General features: G+C 39.3%; 10 protein-coding genes across 10 annotated transcripts in view; 4 read left to right on the forward strand and 6 right to left on the reverse strand.

Moving 5' to 3' along the window:
• SAPINGB_P006036 (uncharacterized protein) overlaps positions 1-68 on the reverse strand; it is a gene marked incomplete at both ends in the record, with an annotated part of 1,257 nt that extends 1,189 nt beyond the window's left edge. The window contains one exon of the mRNA XM_032000750.1: positions 1-68. This exon is cut by the window's left edge and continues 320 nt beyond it. Coding sequence (XP_031856641.1) covers positions 1-68 — 68 coding nt within the window.
• Positions 69-290: 222 nt separating this feature from the next.
• SAPINGB_P006037 (uncharacterized protein) lies at positions 291-1,749 on the reverse strand (the record flags this gene model as incomplete). Its single annotated transcript, XM_032000751.1, has 2 exons — positions 291-850; positions 1,056-1,749. The coding sequence occupies 2 exons, from the start codon at positions 1,747-1,749 to the stop codon at positions 291-293; spliced, it is 1,254 nt and encodes a 417-aa protein (XP_031856642.1).
• Positions 1,750-1,998: 249 nt separating this feature from the next.
• Positions 1,999-4,514, reverse strand: SAPINGB_P006038 (uncharacterized protein; the record flags this gene model as incomplete). Its single annotated transcript, XM_032000752.1, has 2 exons — positions 1,999-2,498; positions 3,467-4,514. 2 exons carry the CDS (start codon positions 4,512-4,514, stop codon positions 1,999-2,001), a joined length of 1,548 nt encoding a protein of 515 aa, XP_031856643.1.
• Positions 4,515-6,230: 1,716 nt separating this feature from the next.
• SAPINGB_P006039 (uncharacterized protein) lies at positions 6,231-7,811 on the forward strand (the record flags this gene model as incomplete). Its single annotated transcript, XM_032000753.1, has 1 exon — positions 6,231-7,811. One exon carries the CDS (start codon positions 6,231-6,233, stop codon positions 7,809-7,811), a length of 1,581 nt encoding a protein of 526 aa, XP_031856644.1.
• A 140-nt stretch (positions 7,812-7,951) lies between these two features.
• SAPINGB_P006040 (uncharacterized protein) lies at positions 7,952-10,998 on the reverse strand (the record flags this gene model as incomplete). Its single annotated transcript, XM_032000754.1, has 2 exons — positions 7,952-10,804; positions 10,870-10,998. 2 exons carry the CDS (start codon positions 10,996-10,998, stop codon positions 7,952-7,954), a joined length of 2,982 nt encoding a protein of 993 aa, XP_031856645.1.
• A 393-nt stretch (positions 10,999-11,391) lies between these two features.
• Positions 11,392-14,184, forward strand: SAPINGB_P006041 (uncharacterized protein; the record flags this gene model as incomplete). Its single annotated transcript, XM_032000755.1, has 1 exon — positions 11,392-14,184. The coding sequence occupies one exon, from the start codon at positions 11,392-11,394 to the stop codon at positions 14,182-14,184; it is 2,793 nt and encodes a 930-aa protein (XP_031856646.1).
• Positions 14,185-14,408: 224 nt separating this feature from the next.
• SAPINGB_P006042 (uncharacterized protein) lies at positions 14,409-15,255 on the forward strand (the record flags this gene model as incomplete). Its single annotated transcript, XM_032000756.1, has 2 exons — positions 14,409-14,614; positions 14,685-15,255. The coding sequence occupies 2 exons, from the start codon at positions 14,409-14,411 to the stop codon at positions 15,253-15,255; spliced, it is 777 nt and encodes a 258-aa protein (XP_031856647.1).
• Positions 15,256-15,755: 500 nt separating this feature from the next.
• On the reverse strand, positions 15,756-20,627 carry SAPINGB_P006043 (uncharacterized protein; the record flags this gene model as incomplete). Its single annotated transcript, XM_032000757.1, has 1 exon — positions 15,756-20,627. One exon carries the CDS (start codon positions 20,625-20,627, stop codon positions 15,756-15,758), a length of 4,872 nt encoding a protein of 1,623 aa, XP_031856648.1.
• A 1,492-nt stretch (positions 20,628-22,119) lies between these two features.
• SAPINGB_P006044 (uncharacterized protein) lies at positions 22,120-23,490 on the forward strand (the record flags this gene model as incomplete). The annotated part of the gene is made up of 1 exon (XM_032000758.1): positions 22,120-23,490. The coding sequence occupies one exon, from the start codon at positions 22,120-22,122 to the stop codon at positions 23,488-23,490; it is 1,371 nt and encodes a 456-aa protein (XP_031856649.1).
• Positions 23,491-23,873: 383 nt separating this feature from the next.
• Positions 23,874-25,466, reverse strand: SAPINGB_P006045 (uncharacterized protein; the record flags this gene model as incomplete). Its single annotated transcript, XM_032000759.1, has 1 exon — positions 23,874-25,466. The coding sequence occupies one exon, from the start codon at positions 25,464-25,466 to the stop codon at positions 23,874-23,876; it is 1,593 nt and encodes a 530-aa protein (XP_031856650.1).
• Positions 25,467-26,153: the final 687 nt, after the last annotated feature.

The following is a 26,153-nucleotide window of genomic DNA, read 5'->3' on the forward strand; positions in this document are numbered from 1 at the left end:
ACGGTAATAGTCACATCATCAATAAAGCCAAAAGGAGTTCCACCCCATTCTTTAATGGCATGATACATTGGTGTGGAATATATCAAAAAAGTAGTGGTGAAATAGGTGAGCCTTGTGGAATTCCAGTACTAATTTTTTGCACTGATCCTTTTCTTCGGTCCATGAGCATACTAGCTTCTCTTTCACTTACAAATTGGTACGTCCAGTTTATAAGTGCTTTGGGTAGTTTCATATCCTCCATTGTGTCTGCCAATATATTTCTGTTAACATTATCAAAAGCTCCTTGAATATCAATGAGCATAGCTGAAATTTTTCTTTACTAGTTTCAATTCTTTGGACAAGTTCCAAAACAGCATCAGTAGCACAATAACCTTGTCTTCCCCATATTGCTCTGGTGGAAGTAAGTGTGTTGTAAGCTTGGTCATTCTTTTTGTATAATTTTTCCAGTACTTTAGATGGAATCTTAAGTAAGGAAATTGGTCGGTATGCTCTTGGCTTTGAATAGTCAGGTTTCTTAGGTTTAGGTATAACAACAATAATGCCATGTCTCCAGACTTTTGGGTGGTATCCAACTTCACACAAGCTTGGAGAAGCTTGAAAAACCTTTCCTTAAAGTCTTTATTTAGCCATGCCATCTTTAAAACTTTGCCAGTAATTCCATCGTCTCCTGGAGCTTTATCATTTGGGGTATCAGCCAATGCAGAGTCAACTTCATCAAACTCTAATTTTGGCCATCGAGAATCGTCATCAATTTCAAACTCTCTATCAAGACCATGATCAATTTCAGGTAGAAGTGCCTTCCATATTTCATGTCTTTTTTCGTCAACAGTAGTAGTGAGAGTTCCATCTTCTTTTAATTTGTGGTATAATGGTATCATTGCTTTTTGGATTAATATACTTCAAAATCTTCCAAATGTCATTTCCTTCTAAACTAGACAAATATTTATTCCATTGCTCAGTACTTGCTTCACGCAAACTGTGGTCAAAAATTTTTCTAGCTTTTTTCGCCTCTTCAATTTTTTGTCGTTTCAAAGCCAAAGAAGGTTGCCTTTGACGGGCTTCCCTTTTAGCTTCTAGCGCTTTTTCTAACTTCTCCCTTAATTCTTGATTCCAATAGCGTTTGGACTTTTTCATCACCTTAACTTCCTTCATCGACTTTGCCATTGCTCTTTTTACAACCTCCTCAAGAACTTTAGCTTGGTCATCAATTTGGTCAGTTGATTTTAGAGTTTTGTTATGCACATTAAAATCTTTAATGGCAGAAGAAAGCTCCTTGTCAAACTTTTCCCAATCTGCATTCTTAATATTCAATCTCTTCACCGAAGTAAAAAATTCATCCCCGTTTTTACTCTGAGACATAGAGATGTCCCACTCCACAATTGAATGATCACTTAGTGTATTTTCATCCACTCCACTAAATGAAATTCTATGAAGTAAGTCCACTGAGCCATAAACCAAATCAATATTGGTTCTATTGTTGTATGTTTTTTGATTTCTTGGAGAAATTAACATCATATCATTTTCATGTAGCCACTCAACAACTTCATCTGCTTCCGTATTCGGACCTGCCCTTGATTCCCATTCCTTGTGATGTAAGTTATAATCACCTGCAATGACAATCTTTGAGTATTGTTCCTTGATCTCCCGTTTGAGAAACTCAAAAACCGGTGGCTCAGGGTATTTCTTGGATGGTTTCGGTTGATTATAGACATTGACAATTGTAATGTCTTTAACCAAAATGGTAACCATATCTCGATTTGTAAACTTTTCAATTTTAGTAGTTAATGCTCGTAAGTCAGAGTTAGACCTAATGTAAGTAATTGCTCTGCATTTATTTTTTTCTTTTCCAGTTTCTGTAAAGATTGGGATCCAATCTTTATGTTTAATGGGCCCATAGTTATTAAAGTAAGGTTCTTGTAATAACAAGATATCAGGTTCTTTTTATCTAAGATAGTTTCAGTAATAGATTTCGATTTATGACAATTGAGTTGGAATACTTTATAATTCATTGGATGTAATAGAATTGTTTTCGTTTTCTTCCTCATTGGATTCATCTAGTTCTTCAATATTTGTTTCTTTCATCGGTTCATCTTGTGAGTCGTCAGTGGAAACAGGATGGGCCTCATTATCCTTTTTGTCTGATTCATTTTTCAATAATCGTATCTTATTACGCATAGCTTGGAGTTCTTCAGGAGTTTTTTTTCTGCTAATAAAAGGTCTAACTTTAACTTTTGTGTACTGGATAATAAGATTATCAGCACACTTTGCATAGTCTTGGGCATTTCTGAATGAAACCAATGCTGTTTGGGTAAATTGGTTTCTGCTAATGATTTTGGGTTCGGTATTCAAAACAATATGGTAATCATTAAAATTGTAGAGAGTTTCTTTCAAGTCTTCAATCGATGCCGTATTAGGTATTTCCTGAAGTACAGCCTTGTACCAAGAATCTGTGTCAAGCACTGAATAAGTAGGGTCAACTTTGGGGATCCATTCTGCAGCTTTATCAGCAAAATCTTTGTCATTAAGTTAAAACCAGCCCGTTTGTTTGTTTGTTTTTATTCAAGTTAAAACCAGCCTGTTTGTTTGTTTTGTTTTTATTCAAGGGTTATAGAATTATATAACATCAGCATCTGCGCTATCCTTCTTGTCCATACTATATATCTTTTCATTTTAATAATAAACTTTTAATTTTGGCTTAAAACCAGCCCTGTTTGTTTGTTTGTTTTTATTCAAGAGTTATAGAATTATATAACATCAGCATCTGCGCTATCCTTCTTAAAACCAGCCCTTTTTATTCAGTAGTATATGTAGATTTGCTTCACGTCTTTATATAGGCATGGCCGCTCACTTTTTCAATAATTCACTTTATTTACAGTGGTCTCTTGGCCCAGTTGGTTAAGGCATCGTGCTAATAAACAAGCAACTTCCTTGTATACGCGAGGATCGGCGGTTCGATCCCGCCAGAAACCATTATTTTTTATACATTTTTTGTTAATTTTTTTTACTTTTTTTAAATGAAACCTATATTATCTTTAAAAAATTACAAGAGAAAAAAAATCATGATTCGATAATTATAAAAAAAAATCATACTAATAAATGAGATACAGGTTTGTTTATATTTGGTTTTTTTTTTTTAAAACAAAAAAAACAAAAAAAAAAATCTTGAATATACCAAATATTTGAAAAAAAAAAAGGAATGTTACTTTACTAAAAATGTATGGTAAGAAAGAGAATCTCAACTTAAATTTAAGGTTAATTTTTCAAACATTATTTGGATCATTTTTAAAATATATTTTTCTTTGATATTGTTATTAAGTTATTAATACTACCGCTAAACTATTTGAATAATTAAATGAATAAATAAATAATTTGAGTCATGTCCAGCAAACTCTTAAAATATGTGATTGAATAAAGAAAGCAGTTTTAGTGAGCCCAGGTCATATTTATTTGGAAACACCGCAAGTACCATCAGTAAGGAAGGCAACAACTTTTCCACCAGAGCAAGAAACGTTGCTGTAAAGGATGTAGCTGCCAGCATTGTCAGGGCAGGCAACAATGGTGCCGCCAGAGGGAGTAACGTAACCACCCTCGGAAATCCAAGTGACAGTGTAAGTGCTACTGCTGACAACCTGCAAAGCACCATTGCTGTTGACAATGACATAACCATTGCTAAAGCCAGGAGCAGATGCAATCAAAGAAGTGCCGCTGATGGTGAAGCTGAATGCAACTCCACCATAGCCAGCAGATAAGGTGATGAGACCACTAGGAAGAACGTAGAAGGTAGCAACGTTGAAAGCAGAAGCAAAATTTACCTGGTAGTTAGTGTTGCTGTTAAGACCAGTGTTACCATTGGTGTTGCCACTAACGTTGGTGTTACCATTGTTGTTGGTGTTTCCGTTGGTGTTATCGTTAGTGTTGGCATTGTTATTGTTGTTGTTGTTGGCATTATTGTTAGTATTGCTATTGTTGTTAGTGTTGTTGTTAACATTGTTGGCAGTGTTAGTATTGGTAGCAACATTGTTAGAAGTGTTAGTCTGACCACTGTTGTTGGTGGTGGTTTGACCGCTTGTATTGCCACTAGTAGTACCACTATTACCATTAGTAGTACCGCTATTACCATTAGTAGTACCGCTATTACCATTAGTAGTACCGCTATTACCATTAGTAGTACCGCTATTGCCATTAGTAGTACCAGTTGTTGAACCACCAGAGCCACCAGCACCGCCAGCACCGCCAGAGCCGCCAGAGCCTCCAGAACCAGTTGTACCGGTGGTGGTAGTGGTGGTGGAAGGTGTTGTCACAACAGGAACAACAGTTGTGGTAGAGCAAGTGCCGAAGTACTTGCACTTCTTGAGCTTCAAGAGCTTCTTCAAAAATCCGGCTTCAGCTTCAGCAGAGGCATCGGCATCAGCATGGGCCTCAGCAAAAGCAAGAGCATCAGGATTAGCCTCAGCAACAGGAGCAGCAAAAGCGTAAGCAGCGTAAGCAGCAACAGCAATGTTAGAGAATTTCATTGGGACTTATTAAAAAAAAAGATTGAAGAATGGATTGAAAATTCAAATGAAGAATGAATGAATTGAAATATTAAAGAAAGATAGAAAAGATTATAGAAAGTGTTATTTGATAATGAGAAAGGAAGAAAAAAAAATTATAAAAGTTGGAATTTTCAACTCTTTAAATACTTTTTTTTTTAAAAAATTCTACAATCTTTAGAAGCCCATTTTTAAACAAAGATAAATCATTATGGACTTCATATCAAAATCAATTGCTAACAAAGATATATCATTGGAGCCATGTTTTTCAAAAACCAGTTTTATTTTAAAACATGACAAAAACAATAAAAAGGCACTTTTTTGAAGCCCAAACTTAAAATGGGCTATTCAACTTTTTGATCAAGACACTTTAAGTGTTTTAAAGAACTGAAAAATATTATTGTCAAAGAAATCTATTTTTTTTTCAAAGTTTCTAAATATTAAATTTTTACTTTGTTTTTTTTTTCTTTTTTTATTGAGTTTCTTAAAAAAAAAAAAAGGTGTTTTCTATTTTTTTTATTGGATCAAAAAGACCTGGTTTCAAAATCCTTTTTTTTTTCTTCCAAAATATTTCAAAACTAGATTACATAACAAAGTTAACATTTTGAATCTATTTTATTCCAATTAATTGACAAAATAGAATGTCTTAACAAACTCCTGTTTAAAAATAAAGGAATAACCTTTTTTTTTGCAATATATTTTTGGATCCGAGAAGGATTTTGAAAGCTCAAGTATGTTTTCTTGGAGAAAAAAAAATAAATACTTTGATTCATTAGTTTAAAACCTTATATGAAAACTATGACGAAATAGAAATAGGGAAATTGTAATTTTTTTTAACGTTTTTTTGTTTTTTCTTGTTTAAAGATCGAAAACAGTTTCCCAGATATTGTTCAACATTTTTTTAATATTATTGACGGAAAATCATTAAAAATCTTTGTCCCCGGAATATGAACATTTATTTGGGAGAGCTATTTTACTATAAGCATTGCCAAAATTTGCTGATTTTATCAATACAAAAAGTTGCATATTGTGTATGTGTCTAAATAAGCATGAATATCAAGTTGTCATTTTTTTTCACTTGTTGGCTACAAAGTAATTTTTCTCTAAATCTTTTTTATCTCAAAGATTTTTGTTTTTTGGGAACAAAAATAAACCTTTAAAAATTGGGTAAATTTTAAAGTTCATTGTTATCAACGGTTTTCAGACAATTGACAGAGAAAAAGGTTCCAGATTGGATAACGGCGGGTAATTACTGGATCAAATGTTTCAAAAAAATACCCCTAATTTTATCTCAATAGTAAGCACTTATGAAAAGGAAAATAAAAAAAACACTGTTCATTAGTTAAAAAAATGGCATGCAATTGGTAAAAAAAATGCGGTTTTGCATTATTAAAAAAAAAAAAAAAAAAAAATGAATAAATCATGATAATAGTTAAGCATAATTTCAAGATTTTAAAATAAAAAAAGACATGTTACTTCAGTTTAATGCTTTTTCATATGTTATGCTTTAAAATTTCGACATCATTCAAATTCAAATTCAACTTCTAATTCGAAGTCTCCTATAAAAGGATTGTAAAATCGTACATATTATTATTTCAAGTAATTCAAAATATAAAATTCATAAAATTAAATCTATATCAGTATTCAAAAGAAAAAAAAAATTAATTAAAAATGTTTAACAATAAAAACGATATTGAAATGGAAGGAATCTCCACATATACCAAGCCAACAGCCGAAGGCCAGGTTAAGCGCGAGCTTAAACCTCGACATATATCTATGATTGCCCTTGGTGGGACAATTGGCACTGGACTTTTTATTGGGACAGGCTCTGCACTCAAGGATGCTGGGCCTGTTGGATCAATAATTGCATACGTATTTATGTCTACCATTGTGTACTCGATTGCACAGTCGATTGGCGAGATGGCTACATTCATCCCCATCACTGGATCATTTACAGTTTTTTGTACAAGGTTTGTGTCGCCCGCAATTGGTGCGGCCATTGGATGGATGTACTGGTTTTCCTGGGCAGTGACTTTTGCTATTGAACTTTCGATTGTAGGCAAGGTAATTGAGTACTGGACTGATATAGTCCCTCTAGCGGCATGGATTGCTATTTTTTTCACAGTTTTCACAGCTGTTAATTTTTTCCCAGTTAAAATCTATGGAGAGGTTGAGTTTTGGGCAGCTTCCATTAAAGTGATTGCTGTTGTTGGGTGGCTCATTTATGCACTCTGCATGATGTGTGGTGCAAGCAAAATTCAAGGACCTATTGGGTTTAAATACTGGGGGAACCCTGGGGCTTGGGGCCCTGGAATTTTAACTAGTAATATTTTTGGTGGTCGAATCCTGGGTTTCCTTTCAGCTCTTATTAATGCAGCATTTACATTTCAGGGGACTGAGCTTGTAGGTATTACAGCAGGTGAATGTGCAAATCCTCGCAAAGCCGTCCCGCGAGCCATTAACCGTGTTTTTTTCCGTATTGTTGTTTTTTTCCTTGGTTCTATTTTTTTCATGGGAATTCTTGTTCCTTATAATGATCGAAAGTTGGTTTCAAATTCGTCTTTTACTTCCTCGTCACCTTTTGTCATTGCTATTATTAATTGTGGCACGTCTGTGCTTGGTCACATTTTCAATGCTGTTATTTTGACCACCATTTTGTCTGCCGGTAACTCTAACGTGTACATTGGGTCACGATTACTTTATGCCTTGGGATCTGCGCATGTGGGGCCACGATTTTTGACACGCACTACAGAAAATGGTGTACCTTGGGTTGGCGTTCTCTTCACTTCAGTTTTTGGACTTTTGGGTTTTTTGTCAGTTTCATCTGGATCACAGCAGGCGTTTGAATGGCTAGTAAATGTGTCTACAGTTGCTGGTCTTTTATCTTGGGCTGCTATTTCATTTTCACATATTCGATTTATCAAGGCTCTTGATACACAAGAAGATTTTTGCCGTGATGATTTGCCTTTTAAGGCTAGTGGAGGAATCTGGTATGCTTGGTATGCCTTTGTATGTGTGTGTATTATTGTAGTGATTCAAGGGTTTACTTGTTTTTGGGATTTCACTGCGGCTTCGTTTTTGACTGCATACATTTCGCTCTTTATTTTTGTGATTCTCTTTGTGGTGTTTCAGTTTTTTGTGTTTTGTGGACCTCTACTGATTAAGCCTGAAGATATTGATATTATGAATGATTGTTATTGTCAAGAAGAACTAAATGTTCCAGTTGAGAAAAAGGGGAAATTGTCTTGGTATGAACGTGTCTTGGATGCTATTTTTTAAAAGAAAATTGTTACTCTTTTTTTTCTTTTTGTTCTTATATTTAAAGAAAATTAATATAAGTTCTAAAATCAACAAAAAAAATGTGTGAAGTTGCTTTAATTCGATGAATATAAAAAAAGTATAAACAAAAATAGGCTATTTTACTCATCATCGTCGTCCTCATCCTCATCATCATCGTCGTCTTCATCATCTTCATCATCTTCATCATCATCATCCTCATCATCCTCATCATCATCATCTTCTTCTTCTTCTTCATCTTCATCTTCATCATCATCATCATCATCATCATCATCATCATCATCATCATCATCATCATCATCATCATCATCATCATCATCATCATCATCATCATCATCATCATCATCATCATCATCATCATCATCATCATCATCATCATCATCATCATCATCATCATCATCATCATCATCATCATCATCATCATCATCATCATCATCATCATCGTCATCATCATCGTCATCATCATCATCTTTGTCATCGTCATCTTCATCTTCATCATCATCTTCGTCTTCGTCTTCTTCAAAATCAGCCAAATCACCATCAGGATCTTCCTCATCCAGTGGGTCACCTTCGTAAAGGTCAAACTCATTCATATTATCCACATCTTCCTCATCAATTACAATCTCTTCTTCATCAGAAGGCTTAGCGGAAGACTTTACAATAGACTCAGTAGTGGGTACTACACTAGAAGTTGAAATAGGCAGGTTTGTGTCAACTTCAGGAGCCTGGTATTTGAGAGAGCCATCGAAAGATTGCTCACTTGGAATCAAATCACCCAAGAATTTCTTTTGGAAAACAAATTGTAACAGAATGGCAGTGAGAATAATAATAACAACCGATGCAATGGTGTAAATTGCTGTCAGTTTACCCTTGGATATGCTTAGGGCGGTTTCCAAGTCAGGAAGTTTGTAGACTGCGACTGTATTTGCAACAGAAGTTGAGGCAAGCATCTTTCCGGAAGGATGGGAGAAAACAACTTTAGTGATGGCGAATGCATGGGCATTCTTCTTGATCCAGAGAGATTTGAGGTCGTTAAGAGAAACTAAGCCTACACTGAGATCGGCAGTGGCAAAGGCAACAAAGCCATGGACCTCAGGGATATCAGGAAATTCGATTGGTTCGGGTTTCTTTTCAACCTTCTTTTCAACTTTCTTTTCAACTTTCTTTTCAACTTTCTTTTCAGATTTCTCAGATTTCTCAGATATTTTAGACTTTTCAGTCTTTTTCTCGGCTTGTTTGGTTTCCTTGTCAGCTTCTGTTTTAGATTTTGTCTCCTCTTCCTTTTCCTCTTCCTTTTCCTCTTCCTTTTCCTCTTCCTTTTCCTCTTCCTTTTCCTCTTCCTTTTCCTCTTCCTTTTCCTCTTCTTTTTCCTCTTCTTTTTCCTCTTCTTTTTCCTCTTCTTTTTCCTCTTCTTTTTCCTCTTCAGCCTCTGTTTCCTTCTCTGAATCCTTGTCAGATCCCTTTTCAAACTCTCGCTCAGCCTCTTCAGCTTCAGCCTTTTCAACGAGCTCAATGTCATCATCTTCATCAATCTCTTTTTCAGCTTCTCTTTCAATCTCTTTTTCAACCTCCTCTTCAATTTGCTCCTCAACCTGCTCTTCGGCATCCTCTTCTTCCTCAGCCTCTTCTTCCTCTACTTTCTCTTCAATCTTCTTCTCAATCTTCTTTTCAACCTTCTTAGCCTTACCACCCTTCTTTCCTTTGCCCTTACCTTTTTTTCCTTTCTTCTTGTCTGCTTTTTTCTCGGCCTTCTTTTCTACTTTCTTTTCAACCTTCTTTTCAACCTTCTTTTCAACTTTTTTGGGAGGAGTGGGCTTAACCTTAGGAGTAAGTTTCACAGCGTCAAGAGAAGTGATGGACGACTTTTCAATAACCTTTTTATAGTCTGTGATGACCAAGGCCTTCTTTTTATTGTTTAAAATAATGGAAAGCTTGATAAGAGAAGCACCAGCACGCTTAGGGTGGTTTGCAGCGACAATAAGGGTCTCATTGTCAATAAACTTGACCTTGGCAAATATAGATCCTGCAGGTGCAATTTCGTCCGAATCTGATTTGGGTAGTTTTGCCTTGCAAATAATGGTTGAAGAGGTAGCTGATGTGATGGCAATTGTCTTGTCTGTGACATGAACAATTGATTGTCCATTGGGACTGATGTCCAAGTCATTGATTGAAAGTTCGTCAACAGAGGGAATGGAATAAATGGGAGTAGGCGGTGTAGCTGGTGCCTTTGGGTCATAGCTCAAAACTGAAAGCTTGGAATTCTTTCCAGCGAGAGAATTGGAGATAGAAATGATCTTTGTGATGGGATTGGTAACAGTGCATTTTTGGTATTCTTCAGTATCGCCAGACTTGAAAATAATTTCAGAAGCAACCTGTTCAATTGATTCTTCACGTTCAAAAACATCAGCTTCAGGTTCTTCCTCCACCACTTCCTCTTCTTCTTCTTCTTCCTCCTCCTCTTCCTTTTCCTTTTCCTCTTCCTCTTCCTCTTCCTCTTCCTCTTCCTCTTCCTCTTCTACTTTGACAGGCTCCTCCTTTTTCTCCCCTTTTTCAGCCTGCTTTTTGCCCTTCTTTTTGTCTTTCTTTTTGGATTCCTTGGCCTTTTTTTCTTCTTCGGCCTTCTTTTTCTTTTCCTCCTCTGCCTCCTTCTTCTTCTTCTTTTCCTCAGCAGCCTTCTTTTTTTCTTCAACAGCCTTCTTTCGCTCTTCTTCAGCCTTCTTTCGCTCTTCTTCAGCCTTCTTTTGTCTTGCCTGTACAGATTCTTCTGATTCTGTGACGATTTGGAAAACACGCAAGTGGTCATTTTCCTTTGACTTTACTTTGGATGATGCACGGTTAACACCGGCAAAAATAGTTCCTGTTTGGGTCACATCCAAAGACGTTGGGTTATCTTCATTATCATGTAAGCTGATTTCCGTGGCCTGGCGAAGGATCTTGTCTTCTGAAGATTCTGCGAAATCAATGTCAACGATGCTCTGAACCCCGGGTTAATAATGTCTTTCTTTGTCATGCATGTAAGAAGGTTTCCTTTCAAACTTACAATTTTGTTTTTGATGCCGTTTTTGCCCTCGCCACCACCGCCGCCAATGACCAAGCGCTCGTCACTGAGAAACTTGGCGGTGAAGACTGGGAACTTTACGTCGATATTGGCGTAGTCCTTATTGGTCATGGTGTATATTTTGAGGTGGTTGTGAGTAGAATGTTATTAGTATGACAAATAGTTTTAGTATAGGGCGTATTTAAAAAAAAAAAAAAAAAAAAAAAAAAAGAACACGTAATAAAAGCTTAGTTATCCCGATGGTTTGGGCTGATTCAAAACTAGGCATACCAAGATCCTAGTACTTCATTTACGTTGGTGTTCCTAGATATACGCCACATGCGGCTGTTCCCCTCGATTGTCAGATAAACATTTTCTTTTTTTTAGCTGCTCATCTTTTTTTGTTTTTTTGGTCCTTTCTTTATTATAAAAAACCAAAAAAAAAAAAAAAAAAGTTTTCTATTTTTTTTACCACCAGCTTTTTTTTTTTTTTATATCTCTCAATATATAATAAAAAAGATAACAATGAAACCTTCAGAAAATTCTTCCAAAACCGGCCCTGAAAATGGCTCAAGAACTCTTAAATCATCTGCTACAATGCCAAACCCTTCAACGCTACCCGTTTCGATTCCCAATGATAACGGTAGTGCGGCCCAACTGCGTGCCAAACGCCGCTCACGTTCACGATCGCTGACTCGTGATATGACTATGGACATTGAAAACCCTCCACGAGCATTCTCACATCTATCTTCTTATCGGAACCCAAGTGATATGCATTCGTTGGAATTCCCTGAAGTTGAAGAAGAAGCCGCAGATTGCGAGGACGACGATAGCTTGGAAGTGACTGGAGATATGAGCAAAGGAAAAACTGGAACAGGAACAGGAACAGGGACAGGAGAACCAATTGGAGCCATCCACAGTCATGAACTCAATCATTTCTTTAGCGACGAGGACGATGACGAAGATGACGAAGCAGAGTTTGGGACTGGTGCACAATCGCGAGCTTCAACGACTCACTACTCGCTTGCAGATGAGATTAATATGCAAGAATTAGCGGCTAAATGCCAGGTGCTGAGCACCCATAACTCCATGGCATCGTTTTCAGATGTTGCTAAAACACCGGGCAGTGATAGCGAGACGGACATTCCATCAAAAAAGTTGTTGCGTCGCAAAAGTTCGTTTATTAAGCCAGAATTGGCACGCCCTCCTCCTCCTCCTGTCATTCCAGAAGAAGAGATTGAACATGAAGCTCCGGAGCCCCATAGTCCGTTATACGAAAAGGCACGAACTTTCTCTATGGCTGAAGGTTCAGCGGCTACCACAACCACACCAACGCCATCTGTTCCACCTACCCCTAAGCCACACCCAGTGGGCCGCATTCCTGGGTATAACCGATTCGAGAAGCAATCGAATGAAGGTAATTTTGTGCACGATGGAGAAGTGGAAGACCCGTCCATTGTGGCAGAGCTACGCAACATGTATTCTAAAGTGCGCATTTGTCTTAAAAAGAGACGAATGTTTCAGACACTTTCGCTTCAAGCTGAAGAAGATAACCCTAAGAATCAGAATAGCTGGAAAGTATATCCACCACCTCCACCACCATCTTGGGAAGCTCGGAAGCCAGTTAATCCCGATGACTCTGTGGGTGACGACTTTGATTTCAGCTCTTGCGAAATTCCCGGACCTGCTGAGGACCTTTTGTTTAAGGAAGATGACTCGAGTGTTTTCCAAGTATACTCAAGCGTTGCCATGATGGAGAAAAATGAGCCTATTATTGCTGTTCCCACTTTAAGAGACTATTACATTGACTTGGATGAGATTATTGGAATTAGTTCTGAAGGTCCAGCCAAGTCGTTTGCCTTCCGTCGGCTGCAATACCTTGAAGCCAAGTGGAACTTATATTCTTTGCTAAATGAGTATCATGAGACAGCAGACTCGAAGCGCAACCCGCATCGTGATTTTTACAATGTGCGTAAGGTCGACACGCACGTTCACCACTCTGCGTGCATGAATCAAAAGCACTTGTTGCGGTTTATTAAGTACAAGATGAAGAAAAACCCCGATGAAATTGTGATTTTCCGTGATGGTCGGGAGTTGACATTAAGCGAAGTTTTTGAGAGTTTGAATTTGACTGCATATGACTTATCAATTGACACGTTAGACATGCATGCACACAAAGATACCTTCCATCGGTTTGACAAATTCAATCTCAAATATAATCCCATTGGCGAGTCGCGTTTGCGTGAGATTTTCCTCAAGACAGATAACTACATTCAGGGACGTTATCTTGCAGAATTGACCAAGGAAGTGTTGGAAGACTTGGAACAGAGCAAGTACCAAATGATGGAGTATCGTATTTCTATTTACGGGCGCCATCCGGGAGAATGGGATAAACTTGCAGCTTGGGTTATCGACAATAAGCTGTTCTCGCACAATGTGCGATGGCTGATTCAGGTTCCTAGACTTTATGATGTGTACAAGATGGGTGGGATTGTTGAGTCGTTTGCAGAAGTTGTGCGTAACATTTTTGAGCCACTGTTTGAGGTTACCCGGGATCCATCATCTCATCCAAAGCTGCATGTATTTTTGCAGCGTGTTGTTGGCTTTGACTCTGTTGATGACGAGAGCAAAGTTGATCGAAGAATCCACCGCAAGTTCCCAATTCCGCGGCTGTGGGACTCTAGCCAGAACCCACCATACTCCTACTACTTGTATTATTTGTTTGCTAATATGACATCGCTCAACCACATGCGCCAGCGACGTGGATTCAATACATTTGTGTTGCGACCCCATTGTGGTGAAGCTGGTGATCCGGAGCATCTTGTTGCTGCATTTTTGACATCACAAGCCATCAACCACGGGATTTTGCTGCGCAAAGTTCCGTTCATTCAGTATCTGTTTTACTTGGACCAGATTGGCATTGCCATGTCACCACTGAGCAACAATGCTTTGTTTTTGACTTACGATAAGAACCCATTCTATTCGTACTTTAAGCGTGGCTTGAACGTGTCGTTATCGACAGACGACCCGTTACAGTTTGCGTATACACGAGAGCCACTTATTGAAGAGTATTCAATTGCAGCGCAGATTTATAAATTGTCGAATGTGGACATGTGCGAGCTTGCGCGAAACAGTGTGTTACAGTCTGGTTACGAGAGTGAGATTAAGCGTCATTGGTTGGGCGAACGGTATGATTTATCTGGACCTGATGGGAACGAGATTGAGAAGACAAATGTGCCGAATATTCGGTTGTCATTCCGGTATGAGACGTTCCAGCACGAGTTTGAGTTGATGGATCATTATTGCGGGGTGGAGTAAAAAAAAAAATAGTGGGTGGACATATATATATAATGATTATTAAGACCCGGGGGCGGAAAGGTGGATTGTCGTATAAAGTCTTTTAATTTACTGTACATAAAAAAAAATAATCTTTTATAAGCTTTATTTTATTAAATAAAAAAAAAATTTAAACCTTTATTCTTGCCATATAAATCCCTCGAAATCTTTTTCTTAAAAAAGAATTGAGAGAAAAAAAAAAAAAGATGACCAAGGTTACTGTCAAGAGCTTCCCGGAAAAGAGCCCTGAGCTTGCTACTGCATTGGCCGATCAGATTGTGGCTATTCAGAACGCTGTGTTTGCAAAAAGACCTGAGAACCGTGCGTTCTACGTTGCTGTAAGTGGCGGGTCTTTGGTGGCAACTCTTCGCAAGGCTCTACTTCCACGCGCTGACATTGACTGGGCCAACTGGTGAGTATTCTTTTAGTTACTGATGATTGAATAGAATAGTTAATTCCTAACTCTTTCATTCTTTATTCAGGCATATTTACTTTGCAGACGAACGAATTGTGCCTTTGGACGACCCGGACTCCAACTACGGGCTCCTTAAAAAGGAACTACTCGACCATTTGCCTGCGGACCACGCCCGCCCGACTGTCATCCCCATTGACCCGACTTTAGAGTCTCCCGCAGCTGTTGCTGAAGCCTACGAGTCTGTTTTACGGTCGAATGTTCCCTCCACCGAGTCTTCTTCTTCTTTCCCCGCACTTGATTTGGTATTACTTGGGTGTGGTCCTGATGGTCACACTGCATCTTTATTCCCAGGTCATGCTTTGCTTTTGGCCTCAGACACAACGCAAAAGGCCGTCGATTTCCTTACTGACTCGCCTAAGCCTCCTCCTTCCCGAGTTACATTGACGCTGCCTGTTCTTGCACGGACGGGTGCGCAGGTGGTTTTTGTTGCAGAGGGCGCAGCTAAGGGCCCAGTGTTGAAGCAGATTTTGGATGATAAGAGTAATGTATATGATGGGACATTGCCATGTGCCCAAGTTAATGCAGCTGCTGACGGACGGGTGACTTGGTATGTTTCTGAAACGGCATTTAAGATTTGAAGTGGAGAAATAGGGGGGGGTTTCTTGATTTTTTTTTTTTAGATATTTAAAAGAGAGCAAGATATATATATAAATAGATGGAATGGATTTTGGAGATAAGTGAATTTTTTGGTTATGGATTGATATGGGAAGGTTTCTTTCTTTGGTATATCAATAATATTTAAATATATATATTAAATATATACATGAGTAGTACCAAAGTGTTATTTCTATATCTCTATAGTATATCTATGTATAATAATATAAAGATTTTTTTTAATACTGCGATAGGGAAGGACTTGTAAGATATGGGCATTTTTTTCTGTGTCTTATAAAGAAGAAGACAATGAACGGTATTTATAATTTATACTTGTTTATATACAGGGGAAAAAAAAAATTATGAATATAAAATATAAAAAAAAAAATTAACATTTGAAGATTCATTTTTTTTCTTAAATCTTTAATCTTTAATCATTTGATAATTTGATAATTTTTTTCTCAAAATTCTCATTTTATTATTCTTAGGAAACAGCTTCCGAAATCTCTTGCTCAGACTTTATAAACGAGTCCACAGCAAGCAACTGATCAACCACAGCTGCATCAACCATCCCAGCAGTCAACATCTCTACATCACCATCAGCATCTTTCCGTGGAACACTTGGGTCTTTAGATAACGAAGACGATGATGATGATGACGACGACGACAAACCCGAAGAAGTCATCAGGGTATTAGAAGAAGATGAAGATGAAGACAAAGATTTGGAAGGTGGGGAAAGCATGATGCCTCCAAAAGTCGAAACCAGCTCTGCAGTGGACTCCTTACAAAACGGAGGAGACGGAGCAGGAGATGGAGGTGCCGGAGACGGAGGTGCAGTTGTAGACATCAAACTATTCCCGGATCCTATCTCTGTTGTTGCTGCTGCTGAGCTTGAAGTTCCGACCGAGCTTGCGATAACCGTACCACTCTCACTTCCATTTCTAACAGACCCCCCTCCAGTTACCATCACTGGTTTGTCAGCAACAACCCCAACCCCGCCTGATCCTGATAACGGCCCCACTACTCCTCCAGACCCGCCGTTGACGCCTGCACGTCGAGCAAGAGTAGTGCGCGAAAACGAAGGCGCTAGAGATCCACTCCCAGCGGACGAAGAAGACGGTTTACTAGAGGCACCTTTGGTAGTGGTGGTGGTTGTGGTTGTGGTGGTTGTGGTTGTTTTCATAGTAGTGGCGGCACTATTAACAGGAGATGAGGAGCTAGTCGATGCAGATGAGGTCAGCGCAACGGCTGTGGCTGCCGCCGCGGCTGCTGCTGCTTCGGCACAAACGCAAGGCGTGCCGTTCGAACAAAACCCACACGGGTCGATTGGTGGCACTGTCAATCGTAGCAGTGGTTGTTGTTGTTGTTGTTGTTGTTGCTGTTGTTGTTGTTGTTGCTGTTGTTGCTGCTGTTGCTGCTGTTGCTGCTGTTGCTGTTGCTGCTGTTGCTGTTGCTGCTGTTGCTGTTGCTGTTGCTGTTGCTGGGTTGATATTGTCGATAAGGATCCTATGCTTAAACCTGTCTGCTCAGAAGATCCAAACATTAACGGTGGAGCTGCCAACATCCCAGACTTACGCAAAGGCAGCGGCGCAAACGGTCCTCCGCTGATGGTAGATGCTGATGCTGCTGCTGTTGGCTGTTGAGTATTGCGCCGCTGTTTGAGAGTATTTGCACGCCACGATGCAATAAGCTTTGACGAAGCTGAAGGCTCCATATTTGCCGTTGTTGATTTGGATCCGCTTGCAGGTGATGTTTGCTGGTTTAGATACACTTGGCCTGGAGATTTCAAAAACAAGTCACATAGTGCAGCCGTGGTAGCAGCAGATACCGACTTGCAGTCTGCCAAAGCCTGTGAGTCACCATCAGGAGGAGTCGTTGATGTGGATGACGAAAGAGATGCTGGAACAATACAGTCAAGAGACGGCGATGATGCAGTCGTGGCGCTTGGTGATGGCGGAGATGATTGGCGTATAGGCAACAACCCTGAATGGTCTGAAGACTGACGACGCAGTTTTTTGTGGCAGGGGCTCCATGACACACTGGCCTGCGGTGCGTCAGGAGACCCCATGCTGTTATCGGCTGTTGCTAGTGTCTCAGCACTGCTACTTGACGAAGATGTGGATGATGATGATGAAGATGTGGATGATGATGATGAAGATGAAGAAGAAGATAAAGATGGAAATGTCGGATGCAACAGAGGATGTTTATGATGTTTGAGGTTGGGCTTAGGACCTGGCGAACTGCCACTACGTAACGAAGTTGTGGAGCAGCACCGTTTGGGTGCACGTCGACTAGGCTCCAGTCCTGGAACGTCGTCCACACTGGCACTCCCCAGAAGCATGCGTGACTGTACGCGCAGCTTAATTTTCTCCTCGTCGTCATCATACCCATCATCCGGAATCGTGCATGCTGCTGCTGCCATTGCCGCTGCTGCTGCTGAATTTTCGTACTCGTCAAAGAAACACAGCCGCGGAGCAGTTGTTGGTGGTGGAGGTGATGGTGCAGTTGTGCCTGCGTTAAAGTACAGAGGTGGCAGCATGAGTGGGTCTTCAGCAAAGTCTGGATTGCCAGTGGCAGCCACAGAGACAGTGGTTGTTGTAGTGGACAAGGCAGGCGGTGTTATGGATGCAGTTGACGAAGGAAACGATAAGGTGGGAGTTTGAAATGAAAAAAGAGTTGTGGGACTGGGTCCAGCCAGTGAAAAGGCCGACGGGATGGAACAAGACTGGTGCAATGGTTGTGAAAGAGTCAAGGGCGGAGCCCGGGTCTTGAGAACTGCCAAGGCCTGCATCATGCTGGCCGACGCAGCCTTGAGGTCTGCAATCTGTTGTAGCTGTACAGGAGCTGCTGCAAGACCTGGCCGAATTGTTGTTGTAGTTGTGGCTGCTGCTGCTGCTGCTGCTGCTGCTGCTGCTTCCGAAGCTACTGATGATTGCAACGCCGTTAAACGGGTTTCGGGTGCATCTGGGTCGGCCTTAATTTTGGTGGTGGTGTTGGTTATGGTGGATGTGTTGGTGGCCGGGACATTAAGCTGCTGCTGCTGCTTGGCTGCACGCAAGGCTGCGACCTCAGATCTCAGCTCATCAATAATAACATGCAGCATTTGGTTCTCTAGGGTTGTGGACTCCAGAGCCATCCGCAGACACGAGATTTCAAACCCCTTGGGGTCCTGAGTGGCAGTAGGGAGAGCCGGAACATTGAGCTGATGTTGTTGTTGATTATGTTGGTGAAGAGCCAACGGTGGAGATCCCGGGGTTGTTGAAGCTGTTGGTGGTGAGATTGATGATGGGGCAGTACGTTGGCCCACAGTAGAAGAAGCTGAAGAGGAGGACCCTGCTGGCGAAGCATACATGAGGTCGAATGGAGCCGCCGATACAATTGTATCAGCATTTTGGGATGTTTTGTTGGTCGGGCTATTTGTTGATGATGTTGTTGATGTTGATGATGATGATGATGATTTTGTTGTTGCTGTTGTTGTTGAATCTGCAGATTGTTGTGAAAGAGATGAAGATGGTTGTGCGGTACCGGAGCCCGCATGTGCGGCTGAAAGAGCGGTGGCTGCAGCGGCGGCTGCATTCTGTGCAGCAGCAACAGCAGCAACGGCCGCAGCGGCGGATTCTGAGGAATTGTCAAAGCCGGGTCTTCCAAACGGGACCAGCCCGGAAGGTAATTGAGAAAGAAGCACGGATTGTTCTTGTTGCTGTTGTTGTTGATGATGATGTTCAAGAACGGAGGGAGATACCATATCCACAATATCCATTTGGACGTCAACATCCACATTGACCACAGGGTCATCTGTTTGAGTACTGCTATTATTGGGATTCCCCGGAGAACATAGGTCAGGCATGTCGTCATTATCATTTTCATCCAAAATACCACTGTTGGTGACAGCCTCGCGCACAATCTCATTGACAATTGATAGCACTGCTTCTGGGTCTTCGTCAAATTCATTGTTTTCAATCTTGATACGGGCCAAGTCCGATGTCATAGAAAATGGAAATGACCCGTGATGCTGTTGGATTTGAAGAGAGGTGGATGATGAAGATGAAGATGAAGATGATGATGTTGATGGTGATGTTGATGATGATTTTGATGATGATTTTGATGATGATTTTGATGATGATTTTGATGATGATGTAGTTGTTTCTGGTGCAGTTACTTTTGGTGTTAATGGGGAATCCAATTGCTTTTGAGCTTCTTGTTTGCGAGTCTTCTTTTCGGTAGCCGCAGGTTTTGAGGGTTTTTTCAGCGACCCTCCAGATGCTGTATTCTTTTTCTTATGAGAGCAAGATGGTTTATTAGAGTTTGTCGATGATGATAATGATGAAGAAGATGATGATGATAATGATGACGACGATGATGATGATGATGATGACGATGACGATGATGATGTCGATGTTGATGATGTCGATGATGTCGATGATGTCGATGTTGAAGAAGAAGCTGCTGCGGCTGCGGCTGCTCTGCGTTTGGCTGCTGAATTAGAAGATGACCCGGAACACGGTTTGCGGCCTGGTTTAGGTCTAGGTGGAAGAACCCACTTCTTGGAGGTCGAGATCATTGGAATTACCGCAGGAGCTGCAAGTGGCATAACAGGTGCAGGTGCAACCACATGAGGGCCTTGCAGGTGTCCTACTTGATGGTTAATTTTGAGTTGAGAAGCTTGTTGGTTTGGAGAAGTTAACTTTGGAACAGGAGTTGTTTGTTGTGATTGTGGTTGTTTTTGCAGGTGATGTGGCTGCTGCTGGTGCTGGTGCTGTTGTTGTTGTTGTTGTTGTTGTTGTGCCTGAAGAATTGTCGATGTAGTAGTATTAGTATTAAGCTTATTAGTATTAGGAGGACAAGGCTGGGCGGATTTGATAGTAGCCGGAAGGTTATTGCTATTAGAGTTGTTTGAACTATTGATGTTGGTGTTATTACTGTTGATACAATTACTACTGGTATTATTATTACTATTATTACTGCTACTATTACTGCTACTGCTATTGCTATTGCTATTGCTATTGTTACTACTGTGACTACTACTGTTGACTATGCTACTGGTACTACTGCTACCGCTCGCAATAACATTTCTAGGCAAAACTTGTCTTGGTTTACAGGCGAGTGGAACTACCAAAGGTTTGATGAATGGTCGAATAGGTGGTGGTTGTTGTTGTTGTTGGTTATGATGGTGGTTCATTTGCGGGTTTATCTGGGGTGCAGGTCCGGGTCCCAGTTTCTGTGGAGGTAAAGGTTTCCGAAGAATTTGATGATGATTATGAATGAGCTTGTTATTTGACTGTTGTTGCTGTTGCTGTTGCTGTTGCTGCTGCTGCTGCTGCTGCTGCTGTGATGGTTGTTGTTGTGACGCGGGCATATTTTGAAGTCTTTTAATCGTATATAACTTTGAATAGATATGAAGATACAGATATAACGTAGCGTTACATTAATGAAAGAGAGAGAAAGAGAAAGAGGGAATAAGATTGTAGATAAGTTTGTTTGTTTTTTTTTTTTGATATTGAAAAAAAATGTTTGTTTGTAATATTTTGAGATTTATTGGCTATCGTAGAAGGTTATTATTATTATTATTATAAAAAGGAATAAGTCTTTAACTTGAATGGGGTTATTATAAGAGAAAGGAAGGGATTTTTTTTGGGGGAAAGAAAGTATATACAATTATGTCCGCAAAGAAATTATTTAAAAAAAAAAAAAAAAATTTGAAGATTTTCTGGGGGTTCCCGAAAAAAAAAATAAATAAAAAAATTTAAGGAAACAAGAATTTAAATGACAACAAATTTTTTTTTATTAAAAATACTCTTCCCGGAACTTCGGGCAATGGGAAGAAGGTCTTTAAAGAATTGAATGATGACCGAAGACGGACCTTTTTTTTTTAATTTATTTATTTTATGTTTATTTATTTTTCAAATTTAAATATATATATATATTTTTTGGAACAATTAAAAAAATAAAGACACTCAGGTTCCATCAACATGAATTATGTCTTTACCATTTTTTTTTTATTTCTCAATTGACTTAAAAAAAAACACCAATTCTTAATATTCTTTAAATGAAAATTTTTAAATCATTATTAGATATATATATATATATATCTATCATTTGTTTTATTCTAATAAATACATATAATTTATCATCATCATTATTATTATTATTATCGCCATTATCAACAATATCTTTATCTTTTTATAAGTTAAATTTAAATTTTTAAAATCTGTGAATTTTCAATGTTTGACCAAACAACGGCGCGCGCATTACTAATTGCTTAAAACGCGCAACTGGTCAGCCATCTAGCCAAACAGCCAGCCAGCCAGCCAAAATAGCCAGCCGCCTTCGGGAAAAGAAAAGAAATAAAAAAATTAAAATAAAATAAATAATTGGGGGTATCAGATGAGAGGGAAATTTTCCAGCCAATCACAGGTATTTGTTACGTAATAGATCCTGCTCGAGAGGACCACTGATAAAATCAACTGATAAATTGCTTTAAGTCTTAGGTATTATTTATTTCTGTGATATTAAGTCTTATGTTTTATGTTTTAAATCTTTAGTAATATGTATTTTATCACATGGCTTTCACGTGACTTCTATTTTTAGATTTCTTTTCTTTTGTTTCTTTTTTTTCTCTCTCTACTCCTCCTTTTAAAAATAAAACTGCGCCGCCGCCAAAATTAGTTTTTTTTTTTTTTTTTTTTTTCTCAGAACCACCCTCAAAAGAATAAAAAATAAAAAAAATTAAAAAATTAAAAATAAAAAAAAATCTCATCCCATTCTTTTATTCCTCCCACCCCCAACCCTTCCCTTCATTAATCATTAATCATAAATATATATATAATACATATTCCACCCACTAAACCATGACCAGGCTATCCTCTATCCTGGGCCTGGTAGCTCCCATTTTTATGGCTGCTACTCCAGCTACTGCCCTTGACATGGATTTCACAGATACAACCTCCAGAAATGAAGGCCTTTATCTCATTGCTAAAGGTCTCATGGACTACTATACCGGTAACGATACCGGTCAATCCCCAGGAATGTTCTCCAACCCTTACTACTGGTGGGAAGCCGGCGCCGCTTGGAACTCTATGCTCGATTACTGGTTTTACACGGGTAACGACACCTGGAACGACGTTCTCAAAACATCCCTCTTATACCAAATTGGTGACGATTGGAACTATATGCCCTCAAACCAAACTACAACAGAAGGTAATGATGATCAGGGTTTCTGGGGTATTACCGTTATGGCAGCTGCTGAAAAAAACTTTTCAAATCCTTCTAGCGAGTGGCCTTCCTGGGCTTATCTCGCTCAAGCCGTTTTCAACACCATGGCCTGGAGATGGGACACAACTTACTGTAACGGTGGTCTCCGCTGGCAAATCTTCACTTGGAACAATGGATACAATTACAAAAATACCGTTTCTAATGGCTGTCTCTTCCATATGGCTGCTCGTCTCGCTAGATATACCTCCAATGAAACTTACGTTCAATGGGCAGAAAAGGTTTGGGACTGGGTCACGGATGTTGGCTATATTAACACATCAAGTTCCACCGCATGGCCCGTTTATGACGGTGGTTACATCTCAGATAACTGTACCGATGTCTCCAACTTGGAATGGACTTACAACTCTGGTCTCTTCATTGCCGGAGCAGCTTACCTTTACAACCACACAGGAGATCAAAAGTGGCTTACCCGTCTTGAAAGCGTTTGGGGTCGTTCAAAAGTCTTCTTCATGGCCAACACCAATGTCATGTATGAAGCTGCATGTCAACCTACTCTCCGATGCAATAATGATCAGCGTTCTTTCAAGGCTATTTTCTCTCGTTTCCTTGGTCTTGCCAGCTTGATGGCACCCCCCTTGAATGACGAAATTCAATCCTATCTTTCAGCATCCACCCCCTACGTTCTTCAGTCTTGCTCTGGTGGTTCCGATGGCCACACATGTGGTCTCGACTGGTCATACTCGGGCTGGGATGGCTACTATGGTTTGGGTGAACAAATGTCTGCCCTAGAAGTCCTCCTTAACAGATTGGTCTGGACTAAGCCTGGACCTCTTACTTTAACTTCAGGTGCAACATCTGAGCAAAACTCCTCTGCTGGTAGCTCTCTTACTACTGCAACTGTTTCTAATGATATTGTTGTTGAAAGCAAGGACCGTATTGGTGCCGGTTTCATCACGGCCTTTGTATTGATTTTGCTTCTTATTTCTGCTTGGTGGATGATTATTTAAAAGAGCAGGACTTTTTGTGTTAAATTTGAAATATCTGGCTATTAATTTTTTTTTTCTTCTTTTTTATATATGAATGAAAAAATTAAAATGAAAAAAAAAAAACAAATTGAAAATACAAAATATAAAATGAAAAATGAAAAAAACTAAAAACAAAAAACGAAAAACGAAAAACGAAAAACGAAAAAACAAATAAGGATAAACGTACATGGAAATTTTTTTAATAATAAAAAGAAACTTAAATATCAAATGGCACGGCTTTTTTCCAAATCGCCAAGAAGGGGTATTAATACCAAGATTTTCCAAGTCTAACAAAATGCAAAAGTATTAAATTCAATTATAAATAAAGTAAAAAAAATAACAAACGTTTAATTAAAAAAATATAGCTAAACCGACTTTTCATTTTCGCTTACCATAAAATTATCACTCTTCTCTAAACCCAACTTTTCATCCTTACTTTCAACCACTAACTGTTCATGGGTAATTTCGGTCTTGAAAAGCTTGTGTCCTCTTGAAAACCAGTAAATGATGGCATACAAACTGTATCCCACTATAATAACCGACATATAGTTCATGTTATCTTTAGTAGCTGGCATGTTGAATGGGAAAGAAAAGAAAATGACGGCAAACACGGTCCACATGAGCGTCACAATGTTGGAAACAAACCCCAAAGGTCCCAACCAAAAGGGTCCGTGTTTAATGTTTTTGCGGCCCTTAATCAGTAGACACACCACAGGGATGGCATACGATAAGAGTAGAAATGTAAGAGTACCAGTAATCAATGAATTGAAACCAGTGGTTGAAACCATATATAAGCATCCACAAATGGCAACCCACACACAAGACAAAATGTTGGCATTCAAGGGAACACCCAAAGCAGGGTGGATCTGACTCCAGTAATGAGACCCAGGTAATCCATTGTCTCGAGAAAAGGACCATGCTAAACGAGTAGCCCAAGTTTGAGCCGATAAGTTGCAGCCAAAGGCAGTGAGCAGAAACATGACCATAAGCCACATTGTGCCACCCTTATTGTTTAAAGACTGGAACATAATGTCAAGAATTGGCACGCCAGTGTTGGAGTTGTAAATGGACTCCAGGTTAGTAAGACTGAAAAACATGGCAATGACATAGGTAAAGGATGTCACAAAACCAATTGCAATAGTACCCATAATGGCAATTGGAATCTTGCGTTCAGGTTCAGTGGTCTCGTCAGCCATGTGAGTGGCAGAATCAAGACATGAAAAACACCAACTTGGGTTAATGAGGCCCACAATAAAGGCAATACCTGAGGAATACCAGCCAGTTTGGTTATTGAATTGGACAAACACAAATCGTGCATCCTCATACTTTCCAGAAGAGCATGCCAAAACAGTGATTGTAATTGTAAAGTAAGAAATTAAAGAGATATAAAGAGCAGCTTTTGCATAAAATGGCAAGAGTTTGCCATAACAGTTGAATAAAAAGCACACAATGTTGACCAACTGGAAAGTCACAAAAACCATCCAGTCTTTGACAACAAAGTCAGGTCCTGCAAGCAGAGCATGCATGCCAACAATGGCCTGTGCTATAGACATGGAAACTGCAGACGCGCAAAACACGGAGCCAGCCCATGCCAGAGCGCCACACATATAAGCCAGAAATGGTGCGTATTTTCGTGGAGCAAGAACTACTGTCCAGTAGTGTTGACCACCTGAATGAGGATATGCAGAGCATAGTTCTGAGAGTGTGATACCGACAAATGTCGAGAAGAAGGCGGCAATTATAATACCATAAACCACCATGAGAGGTCCGCCCGAATATATGGAGGTCACCAAAGCTGCACTAATACCAAACCATGAGTTGGTGATGCTAAACCCAATACCGAGAAGCGAGAAGATGGAGAAGTTGCGACGCAGCTGAGCACCACTGGTTGTTGCATGAGTCGGTGCATCTGTTGCTGGTGGGGGTTCTGAAGAAGTTGTTGATTTTAACGATGACATTGAGATGTGTTATGGAATGAATGAATAAAGGTCAATGAAGAAGCCTTATGGTAGAAATAAAAAAAAGGAGGGAAAAAAAAGGGGGGGAAAAAAAGAACTTTGAATATTTGCTTCAATTGGGGTACTTTTTATAGAAGCCTCAATGAGTCTTCATAATCTCAGTTTATGAATGTAAAGTTAAAAAATGATAAGAAAAGAAAAAAAAGAAAATAGAAAAGTCCCTTTCACCATTCCACATGTTTTTTTTTTTTTTTTTTTTTTTTCAGACCTGTCAAAAAAACAGAGAGATGGTTGAAGGTGAACTATTTAAGTAATTTATTGTTTTTATTACTTTTCCTCAACTTTGGGTCAACAACCATATCTTTAATTTGTTTTTAACGTTGCTACTGTCCTTTTTCTTTATTTTTTATTTTTTCTTGGAAGGGGAGGGCGCGAGTGCAACCGATCGTTGGTACTACCAGATACTGTACTATACAGTTTGACCCAAGGACCAAAGACTGCACAAAACAAAGAAGCATAACCGCCATTGACTACGAACAAAAAATTACAATAAACTGGTAAGTGGGTATAATGAATCAGGTAAAAACGAAAGCTGTTAGTTAATGCTTATATATATATAAATATATATTTATTTATTGCACTATTGAAATTAAAAAAAGGGACCAATTTTGAGATGCTTAAATAATA

Source organism: Magnusiomyces paraingens (assembly GCF_902498895.1).
Source record: "Magnusiomyces paraingens strain CBS 517.90 genome assembly, contig: contig5, whole genome shotgun sequence".
Lineage (NCBI taxonomy): Eukaryota > Fungi > Ascomycota > Dipodascomycetes > Dipodascales > Dipodascaceae > Magnusiomyces > Magnusiomyces paraingens.